Source organism: Mauremys mutica, chromosome 2 (assembly GCF_020497125.1).
Source record: "Mauremys mutica isolate MM-2020 ecotype Southern chromosome 2, ASM2049712v1, whole genome shotgun sequence".
Taxonomy (NCBI): Eukaryota; Metazoa; Chordata; order Testudines; family Geoemydidae; genus Mauremys; species Mauremys mutica.
This window is the reverse complement of record NC_059073.1, coordinates 165,379,432-165,395,015: the sequence shown is the minus strand read 5'-3', so window position 1 is coordinate 165,395,015 and position 15,584 is coordinate 165,379,432. Positions and strand designations below refer to the sequence as shown.

The window sequence follows — 15,584 nt, the reverse complement described above, 5'->3', positions numbered from 1 at the left end:
TTCTGGCCTTAGAACTGTGAATCACTTCTCCCAATCATCTCTTTGAAAACGTTCTCTCTTAAATTGAGGGTAGGGAAATTTTATAATATTGTAAACCTCTGGACAGGGGAACCCTGTTAACCTTGTTTCTAGCTGGGTAATTATTATTTTCAATTAAGATGGCACAAACAGACCAGTATAGAGAATATTTAATGTTCAACAGATGGTTCAATTTTTTTTTTAGAGAAAAATGTGTGTCTCTCTCTTTCTTCCCATCCCTCACACAGGGAGTCAGTCTTGCAGTTCCAGAGACACTCACATTTGACTCTCCTTTCCATAATAATAAGAGATGATGGGAGCGGGGGTCACAAGTGGAAGGAAAGTAACAGTTTAAGATTAGCACCAAGAAACCTTGTTTCCTCAGAGTACTACAGATCAAAATTTCAAGAATCTCTAAAAATGCCTCTCCTAAATTTGTGATTGTATCAGTTTTCATATTCAGAAACCCATGTTTCTGTGTGCATTTACCCAGTTTTGGATATGTGGATAGATAGACTGCAAATTTGGCATCTATATTTTCAGAGACCTAAACTGGGAAGTTTAAGCAGACTACTGTCATTCAGATGTAATTCATTAATTTGCTCTGTGTGCCTGTGTACGCGTGTGCATGTGTGTGGGACCATATATATATGAAAAAAGGTAGACACACACAACTTTCAAAGCTTCAAAGACCACATGATCATTTGACTGCCTACAGAATTTCTTCAGTTATATTGTAACAGTATTTAATTTCATTCTAGGTCTCCATTTTTGCTCGTCCAATCAACACTTTCCACTTACCTTCAGATCCATCTGTCCCTTTTATGATGGTGGGTCCAGGAACTGGAGTTTCACCTTTTATTGGTTTCCTGCAACATAGGTATGTGCTGCATTATTACATGAAAAGCTACCAGTTTGTTATGTTAAGGAATATGTTTCATAACATCTGGGGCCGGGTAGACGTAATGGGTAACTTTCTTCAGTTGTTTCTAGTTAGACATATTCTCATGCCGCTTACTACAACATCACTAGGGCTTTTGTTGAAAACAATTTTATTTTAATTTTCATAGTGTCTAAATTCATGGAACACATTGTGTTTTCACATAAATGTGCCTGTTATAGGGGAAATTGGATGGTTCAAGGGACTGATAAGAAGAAACAAAATCTTTCATTTCTGGGCCTCTAGTAGGAGACCAGAAGAGGCCAATAGTTATTGAAAGTTGTTACTATGCTGTTGTTTGACCTAAGAGAAATGAATTCGTAGTCTCAGTTCATTTCCTTCAGAACTGGAGTCCACATCACAAAACTTACCATGGCAAATGGAATTTCTTGACAGCCTTGCTGGCAGTCTTTTTTAAGAGGCCATGTATTGAATGGGCATGGAAATTGGAGTCCCTGCTGACTCTAGGGCTATGTTTAAATGGCAAAACAAATACCTGTGGCAGCAAGTCTCAGAGCCTAGGTCAACAGGCTTGGGCTTATGCTGTAATGCTGAAAATAGCTGTGTAAGCATTCGGGCACAGGCTCTGAAATCCAAGAGTGGTTTTAGAACTCAAGGTCCAGCCCAAACCCAAATATTTAAACAGCTATTTTTAGCACCATAGCATGAGGCTCAGTCTGTAAACCTGGCCTTTGAGACTCAATGCTGAGGGTTTTTTTTAGCTTTGTAGACATACCCCAAGAGGTCCCACCAGGTGATGGCTGAAGAATGTGAGCAAAATTTTGGAGGATACATGCCAATGCTACTGCTGTTCCTCTTCTGCAGATGAATAAAGGGCATTGTACCCCAAAAACAGATGTAGGGTACCCCCAGAATAGCTCACCTATTACCCCTCCTGTGTTTACTACAGATTTCCTAAAAACAACCCACTTATTAACCATTCTGTTTTCTTAAGGTATGGGTCTCCAGGGTAGGTAAGGAAATACCTGGAGAACATGAATACAGCCTTCCAATAAATAACTGACAGAAACAGTATTTTTTTCCAAAACAAGGCATCTTTGGATTAGTATAAGCAATAATCTCTAATACAGTAGTAATCTAAAAACACAAATCCCTTCAACAAGTTAAAGAGCACCCCAGCCGCAATAACATACAGTTGAAATGATTCTTACCCTGTCACAGATGGCCAATATCACAGGCTGCTGACAGAAATTTCTATATGCTTTAAATCTTATACATTTCTTTCATTATCAACACTCATACGTATATCTTTATTAACCCACACATGCATACTAACACTATACTATGCTTTTCTATACTGTACTATAATTATAACTGGCAAGCTTACTCTGTTGACTTCTGCTGCTACTGCTGCCATTGCTGCTTCTTCAGGTCTGCTGCTGTTCTTCTCTGCTTTGTTCTCTTCAGTTCCTACTCCTTCAGCTGCGCCGCTGACACACTGCCTTTTATAGTGTCCTGTCAGAACTTTCTAGACGCATAACATCATCAGATCTTTCCTGCATATGCTCAGTACCAAACATTATCTCACATTCTTTAACGCATGCCAACATTCCACACGTGCTCACTGCCATTGTTTACCCAAGAGTTATGATTACATCATCTGACGTTTCCCTTACTTTTGACCTTTCCCTACCTTTGTTCTGCACATGCTCAGAAATATCATATGACCTGCAGCTTCCAATAGTGACTCCTGCTTACTCAAAATGGAGGTCAGAAATGCAAGATGGACTCTGGAGAATTTCTCCAGTATCAGGTTCACTCTCCAAAGCAGTCAGTCCAGCATCTTTTATTAAATGTACTACTGAAAAAAATCTGTTTAGCAAAATACAGAACAATTACAATCCTGTAATTGATGTACATGATGATGTACATGATTTCTAATTTATCTGGCTAGTAAAATAACCTGATGTATAATCTCAGTTTGTTTATTTTATTATTCTGGTGTTACTTTATGATCATACTCATACACTCTCCCATATTAATAGAAACAAAAGAGGCATTGTATCCACTTTAACATGCAGTAAAAATGATACTTAGCTGGTGTACGGTTATGCCAGAAACAGCAAAAATAAATATCAGTAATAAATCATATTATTCACATTGTGACATTAAGAAGAGATAGGACTTAATATCTGAAAAAAAATTGTGTGGTGTTGTTAGTCAAGAAGTAGTAATTTCACTAGCCTCCATATTTGTGTGGGAATAAACAGCTTCTGTGTACTGATGGATTTTATAGACCATATTTTTGGGGTTATTTTATTATAAGGAGACAAGAAAGACAGCATACTTTTTTTAAAATACTAAATGTGCAATAGTTCCATATGTTCAGATGGGAATTTGTTTTATTACGCTGGCTGTCTTCTCTCCTTCCTTCCTCCTTCCATCAGAAAATAAGGAACTCAGTATAAACTTGTGTATTGGTATAATATACAGAATTTTTTGGCAAAGCAAACCTTCCTTACTGTAAAATATACAGTAGTTAGTGGTTAAATGACTTTAGGATAGGGGACATTAACATATCTTTCTGGTTATCTACCAATGATACATTTATACTACAGTCAAGTACAGAGGAGACCTTTTCCCTTCTGTTATTCTTATAACTTCCATTTAGATTTTATCGCACGTTGCTGAGTGGCTGAAGTTAGTTGGTCCTGTGAATGCCCTGGAGATGCGTGGATATGTACTGATTGTCTCTTTTTAATGGTGTAATTAAATTCTGGCTTCAGGTTTTTTTTAAGCTTTTCACTTATTGAAATCAAATAGCATGTTCTCTGAAGCTCAAAAGGTAAAATGAAATTTTAAATATTATATACGCTATGCACAGATGCCCTGGTACTTCAAACACTAGTGTTTGCAGGAGCAGGACCATAATCAACAAAAGAAATCCCACACCAAGACAGATTTTACTTTCTCTTTGTGTTTTGTCTTTTCAGCATTCCTTTTTTTACCAATAATTCCAGATTTGCTCATTCTAGTTTATTGGCATTTCAACTAATCAGGCTCCTTTCCTTGAGCACCACAATACTTAAGGTCAAACCAATCCATTTTCTAATTAAAATGTATTCTGTAATCAATTAGTCACCAATATATTTTTCTCCTTCTGTAGGAAAAGGAGCTAGGAAATATTTCCTGGAGTCAATTTTAGAAGTGCTTTCAATAACATGTTCGTAACTCATCTCTTTTCCTTCTTCACGCCATCTCACTTTTTTTTTTTTTTAATTTAAACACCGTTCAAAGACTTATCTAAGCTAAAACAGAAGCAAGAGAGCATCTGTTTCTACGGTGGTTTATTGTTCACCTGGTCATATTGTGTTGGAATAGTTACTGTATGAGCCCTTATAAAGAATAAATAATCCTATCTAGAGTTAACACACCACTACTTAGATATGTATGATTACACATAGGAGAATGCTGAACAAAGTTTATTATTACCTTCAGAAATACAGGACACAAGTAAATATTTAATGGTAAATATTTCCATGAGAGATCATTGTTATTTTACATGTGGTATTTAAGTGCAGTACCATCAACTCAAAGCTTGATTATTTTTGGAGCAGGTTTGTTTCATATACTACAAATACTGCAATAAAATATTCTTTGACATGTTGTTTTTGGACAATAACCCAACCCTTTTCTTATGCACTGATGTGGGCTAATTCCCATTCATTTCTGAAGAGTTTCAAACATACATAAAGACAATTCTTCCGTTATTGTAGGAAAACAGTAGATTTGCAGAGCTTTTTTGTGTGTGATGGAAAAGACTATAGTTTTTGGACTCAAATCTCTGCATATCTGTTTTCCAGCCTGCTTCTGACTTAACATGTAGGTTTAAAGCATTGCTTTTGTTTTTAATTTACACTGTGAGATTTGGAAGAGTAGGTGATGATGTGTCAGTAATGGGGGAAAAAAACTAGGGAAGTATATGTATGTGAAGCATGAAATTGAATCGTTGCAATGTCAAATGATTTTCTGTTGGGTAATAAATTCTTAGGAAAATATTAATTGGGACAGGCAGAAACTGCATTTGCTGATGTAGAGGTGTTTAAGAGGATTTGTTGTCTCAGTTTACTCTCGTTATTACTACTAAAGAAAATCATACTGTGCATGGTTTAACAAGCTAATATATTTGCTGCTGCGACTAATTTCCTACATATTATAATGATGGCAATACCCTGTTGTTGTTAAGGGGCTGTTTGGGACAGCCAGGAATTTTTAGATTTAATCAAATTTTTATGTAGTTACAAGCCAAGGCATTTTAAGTTTCTAATGCTAGTCCATAGACCCTGAGGGTATAATGACCTGCTAAAATGTTTTGTGAATTTAAAGCTTGTTTAAACATCACAACGTCAGTATATTCAACCTAAAGATTTAAATACGTTTACAGCTGTGGTTGCATGAGTCAGGGCCAATGGTCATTTTCAGTAGCTCTTAAACATGTCATCTCAATTATCCTTCAATCCACTCTTGAACCAGGGAGGAGAAGCAAGACAAGTTCCATTAAATTTCTCTTCAGTTCCGTTTTCTTCAGATGTTGCGGCAGAAGCTTGTCTAGAGTGACTTCTGATCAGGAGAAAAATCGTTTGAAAGAGCATACCTAGCAGCTAGAAAAAATCACAGCAAAAAGGAAAAATCATGTTATCAGAACCTAAGATGCACACACACAATATGCTCAAACAATTCCACCTTAATTTCTATTTATTGATTGATTCATTTGGAAAGGTCTTATTAAATTTATTCATCATGGTAGTGGTAGTAATACTTCTGCTGTTATAAAGCACTTTTCATTTGTAGATCTCAAAGCATATTGCAAAGGTGGATGAGAATTAGGACCCATACTCAGCAACACACTTGCATGGGCTTAAGTGCTTTATTGAACTGGAATGTTAGTGAGCAGCAAATTTATCAGATTTAGTCTTTTAACAAAAATGTCAACAAAATTTCCAAAATGAAACTGTGATTATTACAATGTGTCTGACACACGCACATTTCAGAGGACACAAAGTACACAATGATTGAGGGAAAGTGAAAGGACATCATGCTGCTTTATGTGCTCCCATTCCTTCTGAGCTGAATTTAAATACTGTTGATTTCCTTTCAAACATAGTACATGCCTTCTTTGTAGGAATAACATTTGATAGAGAGTGATAAATTCTTTACAAGAGGAAGGATGTGTGCATTGGTTAGAACAAAAGATTGGGAGCCAGAACTCCTGGCCTCTATTTCTAGTTCTGCTTTGTATTGTGTGACCTTGGACAAGTCTCTTAACCAGTCTGTACCTCAGGTTACCTATTTGCTATAATGGTATGTTTAATTAGCTTCCACAAATAGTGAGATTTAATTATTGTTTGTAAAATACCAGGAGATCCTTAGATTAAAAATGTTATGTAAGAGCAAAGTGTTATATGTGGCTTGTATAGACACCAGGTGTACTCTTTCAAGTTGTGCATGAGCATATAAAAGGCAGAATTTGGCTTTCTATATTTCGTCTGACTTCCTTGAACTTTCTGGAGGACTCAGACTGATGCTCAACTGGTATAAATTGGCAGAGCTTCATTAAATCAATGGAGCAACGCTAATATATGCCATTTGAGGATGTAGTCCTGGATGCATAACTGTGAAAGCTGCTACCTCCACACATGACTTCACACACCATCTGTATTTCCAAGGAATCTCACACTCGCCTTTTAAGCTGTATTTGAATTGGTAGATTTTCTTTCGTGAATGCCCTGATGCCGCCTGTGACTCGTTATAAAATGTAACACACTGACAGATTTCCTTCTAAATACTGTGAGGAGCTGACCATAACAGAATTTGTAACAGAATACTAATTATTTAAATTTTTCTGTATTGTTAATTTAAAAAATGTTGCCTTCAAAGTTGGCAGAAATACATTTTAAATGCCTGTTAGGACACTATGACAGTGTTATCAGACATCCTTTTCACATGATAAATAGTATAAGTTTAAGTGTTAATTTTCATATTTAGCACCCAATCCTGACCATGGCCTGCATCATCTTTTGGCGCTTGTAGGTCATCTGAAGTGGCTGTGCATTGGGAGAGGTTAGGTTGGTGTGTAAGAGACTGAGGAAGGGAAAGAAAATGGATGCATTCAACAGCATGAAGCAGCAAAGAAGATATAAATGAAGTGTAGTAACCTCCTTGCACAGCTTTACCAATGGGTGAGGAAGAAACCAAAACAACCAACAACACTGCAGTATACTTTGTAGAGTGAGATGGTGCTCTCCCTGCTTCTTCCCCTCCCATCCTCATTGCCATTGCAGAGGCAGGGATAAAGGGTTCCTCTCATCCCCAATGTCTTCTAGCTAGCTCTGTTTCTGAACTGAAAGCCAAGAAGATGTCTTCAGGCTACACATCTCCTTTATCAATCCTTCATGCGGGACGCAATCTAACCCTTTCCTCCCATCTATTTCCCCACGCTGGGATTTTCAGATGGCATTAAGCAAGCTGTAAGCCTCCCCAGCATCATTTTTCAAAGCTTGAATGCATTTTATTGCAATTGAACTGGACAGATTCTGGGAATGGGAAAGAAGTAGGCAGCCACCTAAGTTATATATGACTGCCCTTTGGAGGCGAGGCTAGGGGAATTATCTCTCAGGACACAGAGTAGCCTCTGTTGCTGAGAAGACCTGAGGGGCATGGAGTTTCTGTGATTGTGAGCAGAATCAGGCCCTTAGTGAGTATGAAAGATTCTCTGAGTGTTGACTGTGTATGTTTTGATTGCCCTGAACATTTTGGAACCATATGGTAGAACATAGTGAAGAACACATTCCTATTAATAATAATTAATAATAAAACTTCTTATATATTGCTTTTAGTCTTCAAAGTGCTGTACACACACTGAATGATCCTCACAATACTTCTGGTAAGTAGGTAGGTATTAGTATCCCCATTTTTTAAAGATGAGGGAAAACTCAAAAGGAAAAAGAGGGCAAGTGAATGACCCAAGGCACAGAGGCAATTATCGTCAGATCTGAGACTAGTACTTGAGAGTTTGGTGCTAAGATCAGGGGACTAATGTGTGTACTCCATGCTTTTTGCAAGTTTCAGTCAGTGTTTCCAACCAAGCTGCTTAAAGTATATACTAAAAACAAACAAAAATTAGTGCTTTGAATTTGTGCTTAATCATCTGATAAGATCCTAACTTTAAAATATACCACAGTTCTGTAAATCTGCAGTGTTTTGAGGAATGCATAAACACCCAGTGCCCAAACAAGAACATCTTGAAACCACATAAAAAAATCTTAGATCTTACTCAAAAATATTATTTGAATTTCACAAACTTCCATCCAACATTGTTTACACCTGATCTGTTTTGTTTTTAATCTTATTTTTGACAGTCAACAGATTTTGCTTAATAAATTCATAAGTGCTTGCTCATGTCCATTCCACATTAGGCATGTGCGAGCTGCATGCACCATTGCTGGAAATTTTTCCCTCAGTGATATCAATCAGGCAGTCTCTAGCGCCCTCTGGTGCCATGCACCAGATTAAGGGGTAATGCCAGACACATACCCTTTCAGTTCCTTCTTAGTGCCCATGACGGTTTCTGGAACAACTCCTCTTGCTTTGGCAAGGCTTCTTCTCAGTAGTTTTGTACTCTGTTTCATAGTTTGTTAGTTTTAAATATAGTAAGCATAGTTTGCCCAGGGTGGATAAAAATCAATTATTTTTTTAAAAAACAAATTTAAAAAATTTGATTTTTTTTATTTATATTGGATTTTTTTTGATAAAATGCTTTTTGAGGAAAAAACCTATCTAAAGATAGTTATAATTAAGATACATTATAGCTCAAAGATATCTCATCATGGAATAGGGATTATAAATTCTTGTTCTATAGTATGAGACAATATATTCATGTAATGTTTAAGAAGAGTTTTGTAAATGAGTTCCAATAGTTCATGGATTAGCGACCCAATCTTATGGTGTTCCTGGGGCTTCTGTATAGATGATTTAGGTTACTCTTTCTATCTACCCAATGGGACTCAGTGCTCAGTCTAGAAGATACCATCAGAGATGCTTAGTTTTGTAGTTCTCAAACTGTGGATTTGTGTCTCCAGAGATAACATGCTTGTTAACAGCAAAAATGTTTTTAAATAAATAAATAAATAATATAGAGGTGAGAAATAACAGACCTCAACCCTATTGTCCCTCTGCAAATTTGTATTCACAGTGTCAATCCCTTACCTCTCTCTAAAAGTGCAAAGTTTCAAAAAGTTCAATGAATAGAAGATTGTTGGGGGTGGAATAGCTCTGACAAGGAGAAGTCTGGGGATAAATGTGAGACGGGAGGGACAGGCAATAGAAACAAAAATGAAACTGTTTGAGCAGCATATTCCAGAAGTCTTGAGGTCTTTCTGAGTGTAGCCTTCATTGATCTGAGATCTACCATACCATTCTCTCACTAGAAAGGAAAACCTATAATGGCAGCAGGCCGTAAAAGAGACCCAGTTTGGGAATATTTTAATGAAGTTCCTCTACCTGTGGGTAAGACAGGCATGGATGCAAAATGCAAAGAGTGCAACAAAGAAATGCAAGGCCTAGTTGCCTGAATGAAACAACATCATGAGAAGTGTTTCTTCTCAGGAGGAAGCTATGTTGAAGATGATGAAAGGAACATGTCTGAACATGCAGGATCTTCAGGTTGGTAAACTTTTTTATTTCATACTTCTTTCTTAAGGACTGCCTGTCTTCCTTCTGGACTATTCTTGAATTCTCATATTTGAGCAAAAAAGATAGTTGTTACTCTATGGTACTATCATTTTAGATGCAGTTGTGATAAAAAATAAATAGCTGAAATAGACAGATCTTCCTTTTACAATTTCACTTTTAAAGTAGTACTCAGTGTCAGTAAATGCAATGAGTAATACTAAATGAGCAGTATGGTAATAATAATTAAATAACTGCATTGATTTATTTTGTTTAGGAGAATCCATCCTCAACATACAGGATTCTGAAGGCTATCCACCTTCAAGATCACCATCATTTTCTATAGTTTCAGAGTATCTGCCAATGATAGTGTTTCAGTCACATCATGTATGTCACATAGCCACAGTATATCACCTGTAGCAAAAAGAAAAAAAACCTCCATCATCCAGAAAGAACCATAGATAAGTTTGTGATAAGAACCAGCAGATTACAAAAAGAGGTAATTGATGAAAAAATTGCCCGGTTTGTTTATGCAACAAACTCTCATAGAATCTCAGGGTTGGAAGGGACCTCAGGAGGTCATCTAGTCCAACCCCCTTTCCATATGATTGAGAACCCACACTTCATTAACATGGTTCAGTTATTAAGACCAGGAGACAGTGCACCCAACAGAGCAGATGTTGCAGGGAAATTGTGGATAAAGTGTATGAAAGAAATTGAGCAGTATGCAAAAAGTCTAAAGGGTGAAATTGTTAACCTGAGTCTTGATGGGTGGAGCAATGTCCAGAAGAAGGGAATGTCTTCCTTACAGAAACAATTGATACATCAGGAAATGCACACACAGCAGAATACTTACAGAATAGCTGTAAAAGCTATAACAAACTGAAAAAAAAAATTCAAATGTCTAGTACAGCTTGGTCACAGATAATGCTGCAAATGTATCCAAGATGAGAAGAAATTATTTAGAAGAGAGTCCCAAGCTAATAACATATGGTTGAAGTGCTCATTTGATGCAACTCCTAGCCAAAGACTTCAGTGTTCCAGAAATTGAGCCCAAGTTGTTGTTCAATGTTGTTGAAATTGCTAAATATTTCCGTAATAACCACTTGCAGCAGCTGCTCTGAAAAAAGTGAGAGGAACCAAACTAACTCTCCTACAAGACATGCGATGGAACTCAGTGGTGGACTCTTTTGAGCACTTTATCAAGAACTGGCCTATCTGATGATAGCTTGCAAACAAAATCGTGAAAAAATAGATGGCACTGTCGCAGCCAGAGTTCTCAACATTGGGCTTAAGAGAAATGTTGAACACATGCTGAGTACCCTGAAGCCTATTTCTGTAGCCTTGAACAGAATGCAGGGAAATAGCTGTTTTATTGCTGATGCTGTTGAAATTTGGAAGAAACTGAGTGAGAGAAATATGCAATGGCAGAGTTAAATTACAAGCATTAAAAAAATGAATGGAACAAGAACTACCTCAGGCTCATTTTCTTGCAAATATTCTCAATACTCGGTACCAGGGTCAAACCTTAACTGCTGAAGAAGAGGAGTTGGCTATGATATGGATATCCAGCAATCATCTCTCTATAATGCCAACTATAATAAACTTCAGAGCTAAGAGTGAACCTTTTCAAGAAATATGTTTGCTGATGATGTTTTAAAGAAAGTCACACCAGTGAACTGCTGGAAGTCACTTAGAAACTTCAGAGACTGTTGAAGTGATAATCTCACTTCTTCTGCTGGTGTAGAAAGAATATTTTCTTCCTTTGGACTAATTCATTCCAAACTGAGAAATCATTTGGGACCTGAAAAAGCAGGAAAGCTTGTTTTTTTTTTCCAGATTATGAACAAACAGGAAAATGAAGGTAAAGATGACTGAGTTAGCTGCAGAAGCCAATATTTTAAGTTTCTCATGTTGACCTGGCTGACATAGTTGATTTAATTTTTTTTTGTTTAAATTTCATTTAACTATTTTAGTTAAAACAATATTAACAAAAACAAACCAGATTTTAAAAAACTCTCATGTTTAAATTCAAAAATTCATATGCTTGTTTTGTTAAAATATTATATGTTTGCTGTTGCAGAAAAAAATCCAGAATACATAATGTTGTTGTTTTAGTTAAATAAAACAATTTAAATGTCTGTCTGGTGATGTTCTCCTCCTAATACAGCATGGCAAGAAAATCTTCCAAATGTTAATGATTAACGTATTGAATTGGAGATAGTTCACCTCCCAGTGGCTTGATAAATATCTGCTTCAGTTACCTTTGGTAAATGAAATAATCAATCATTCATTTTCTGATATAGCTGTAAAAATAATCTGAAACGTTTTCAAAATAAGTCACTTTAAAAATGTATAGTAGTGTGTACCTTCTAAAAATGAAACCTAAATCTATCTCTGAGTTATGAAGAATATGTATTAAAGTTCTTTTTCTAGTGCTTGTTCACGTCCATTCTACATTTGGTGTGCACGCGCTGTGTGCACGAGCCTCGGAAACTTTTCTCTTAGCGGCTCCCGTAGGGCCGGTGGGGGGCCCCCCCTTAGTGGCGCCACTGCGCCGTGCATATATACCCCTGCTGGCCCAACCCCCTCCAGTTCCTTCTTACCATCCGTGGTGGCGTTGGAACAACCTCTTGCTCTCGTACGAGAAACAATCCCTTAGCATTAGAGTTACATAGCTGTTATCAGTTAGTTAGCATTCCCTTGTTGTGGATACTTAATAGATTAGATGCTTGGAGGCTTCCAGCACCCGTCCTGGGCGGCAGGGCATGCCGCAGGCCCACAGGTTTAAGGCTTGTGCCACATGCCGCATGCCTATGCCGGTTAGTGACCCCCACAACTCCTGTCTACGTTGCCTGGGGGATGCACACCAAACACAGCAGTGTAAGATTTGCAAGGTGTTTAAGCCTAGAAGAAAGAAAGAGAGAGACTTTTGTTTGAAGCAATGGAGGCTGCGCTGTAGCCATTGGGCCCGGAGCACCCAATGCCGGCTCTAGCCTCCTTGGGTGCGGAGTGCCCCAAAGTCGCCAAGAGACCCGGTGCTGAAGCACCGCAAGCCATTGGCCTTGGAGTGCCAAAGTAGGCCCTTGCACCACTCATCCTCCCCGGTGCAGCCCAAAGCTAAACGAAAGGAAGGGCGTGGACATTCCCCACAAAGGAGACCGGCGCCATTTAAGGGCCTGGGCATCGAGAAGAGCTGGATGAATGCTGTACCGGCACCGTCATCGACGGTACTGGCGCCACAAGTCCCACCAAGTCCAGCTGTAAGTGAACTCAGTGCAGACGACGGGCTCGAGGGAGTAATAGATCAGCCCTCCACGCCAGACACCTTTGAGGCAGCGAAGGATCTCATCGGGTTATCGGCGGCAAGCCCCCTCCCGGCCAGGGAGAAGCCTCCTGCACCCATGCCCAGGGTGCCATTGAGGGGAAAGCCGGCAGTGGTGCGCCGTTCAAGGACACCGTCCCAACATCACTTCTGGCGTTGGTCTGGGTCGAGCTCCGAGTCCGTGGACTCCCAATTACCCCTGACTCAGAGGGAATTCTTGGTACTGGAGGTGAATCAACGTGCGGAATTGGTGGAAGGGGCCAGCACCAGGAGGAGACGAGCCAGTTGTCGCTGAAGGCTCCCAGAAGATACTGGTCCTGGTCTCAGGAACACTAGTACCGATCTCAGTTCCAGTCCCGAGAGCAGCGGTATCGGTCCCGTTCCCGATCGGCAAGAAGCCGCTCACCGACCTCCTGCTGGCACAGATTGACGGCACTGCCATGGCCTTCGTGTTCCGAGTCGCCAGAGTCCAGCGCCGACTCAGGCCGGTACAATTACCGGACAATAGGGAACACCGGGCTGGTTTGGCACCCCCAATGAGGGCCGCCAGGACACTGGCCCTTCTGGACCCTTTGGGCCTACTACCAGCAGCAAGGGGCTCCCTCCACGGCCAGCTACTCGGTGCAGCGGTCCCAGTCCTCACACCGACATTTGTCCATGCGGTAAGCTACAGTGTCCAGACCTCCTGCATCTTTTTTGGGTGAGAGACCAGAGAGACCAGCACCAAGTCCGGTGCCACCCCAAGGTCATCTGCCCCAGCCTGATCTGGAAGCACCTCCCTTGGGGGAGGGGGATCAGGGAGACCAGCAGGAGGAAGCTGAGCAGCTGCTGACCTCCTCATCATCCCTGGATGAAGCAGTGGCAGGCACAGTGGTATCAGGGCCCCTGCCAATAGACCACAAAACCCACCAAGAGCTGCTGCGTAAGGTTGCCCATAACTTGGGGTTGCAGGCCAAGGAGGCAGTTGAGCAGGAGGACCCCATGATGGACATTCTGAGCCCAGAAGGTCCATCCAGAATAGCGCTCCCACTCATTAAGACCATCCAGTCGAACTATAAGACTATATGGCAGACCCCAGCCTCCAGCACGCCAGCAGCCAAAGGTGTGGAGCAAAGTACTTTGCCCCGTCAAAGGGATATGAGTTCTTGTTCCGCCACCCAAACCCATGTTCCCTGGTAGTCTCAGCGGTGAACGAGAAAGAGCGCCATGGGCAGCAGGCCCCAACCCCTAAGGCCAAGGAAGCGAAATGCCTGGACCTGTTCGGCAGGAAGGTGTATTCGTCAGGGGGCCTCCAGTTGAGGATTGCTAACCAGCAGACCATCCTCAACAGGCATAACTTCAACTCCTGGATGGCAGTAGGGAAGTTTAAGAACAACCTCCTGCAGGGTTCCCAATAGGAGTTCACGGCCCTAGTGGACAAAGGCAAGGCTGTAGCAAAGACCTCTCTCCATGTGTCCTTGGATTCAGCTGATGTGGCAGCCAGGACAATTGTGTCTGGCGTGGTCATGCGGCAATTGGTGTGGCTTCAGGAATCAGGCCTCCCACCTGAGGTCCAGAATCCGCTTCAGGACCTCTCCTTTGAAGGGTCCGGACTCTTTTCGGACCAGACAGATGCAAAAATACATAGCCTCAAAGACTCGAGGGCTACTCTCAAGTTGCTGGGTATGCACACCCTGGCAACTCAGAGGAAGCCCTTCAAGCCACAGCCTCCCCCTCAGCGCCACTACCAGCCTCGGCCTAGGCATGAGCCTTACTGCAGGCGAGGCGGATATAACAGAAGGTGGCGCCATAACAACTCTCTAATAGGCTGGACCAGAGCCAAGGCCAACACAAATCACAGCCAGGCCGTAAGCCAGGCTATTGAAGGTGCACTCGAGGACAGCGTACCAGTTCAATCACCAGATCTGTCTGCTTGTTTCCTGAACCGCCTGTCCCGTTTCTCCTGTGTGTGGTCCAGCATTATGTTGGACCGTTGGGTGTTGCACACAGTGCAAAGCGGGTACATGCTGCAGTTTTCCTACCCCTCACCCCCCTTCCCCGTCCCTCTTCAGGGACCTTTCTCACGAGCACCACCTAGAAAAGGAGGTTCACTCACTCCTAGAGGCGGGAGTGGTACAGCTAGTGCCCTTAGACCTAAGGGGGAAAGGGCTCTACTCCTGCTACTTCCTCATTCCCAAGACCAAAGGGGGCCTTCGTCCCATTCTAGACCTGCGCAGGCTCAACAAGTTCCTGGTCAAGGCCCGGTTCTGCATGGTCTCGCTGGGCACCATCATCCCTTCCCTGGATCTGGGGGACTGGTACGCTGCCCTCGACATGAAGGACTCATACTTTCATATCGCCATCCACCCAGCACATCGCCGGTTCCTGCATTTCACCGTGAGCCAGGACCATTACCAGTTCACGGTTCTCCCGTTTGTCCTAGCCACAGCACACGGGTGTTCACAAAATGCATGGCGGTAGTGGCGGCCTTATTATGGAGGCAGAGGATTCGGGTTTACCCGTACCTCGACGACTGGCTCCTGGCGAATTGGTCTGAAGAGGAAGTTCGGACCCACGTGCAGGTGGCCCTAAGACTATTCCGCAAGCTGGGGCTCCTGGTCAACATCCCCAAGT

General features: G+C 41.1%; 1 protein-coding gene across 9 annotated transcripts in view; it reads left to right on the top strand.

Annotated features, from left to right (window-relative positions):
- Positions 1–15,584, top strand: part of MTRR (5-methyltetrahydrofolate-homocysteine methyltransferase reductase) — a 129,007-nt gene that overhangs the window by 100,397 nt on the left and 13,026 nt on the right. For all 9 annotated transcript variants that reach the window (XM_045003657.1, XM_045003663.1, XM_045003661.1 and 6 more), the window contains one exon: positions 780–898. In XM_045003657.1, the coding sequence (XP_044859592.1) occupies positions 780–898 (119 nt within the window). The remainder of the gene's footprint in view (positions 1–779; positions 899–15,584) is intronic.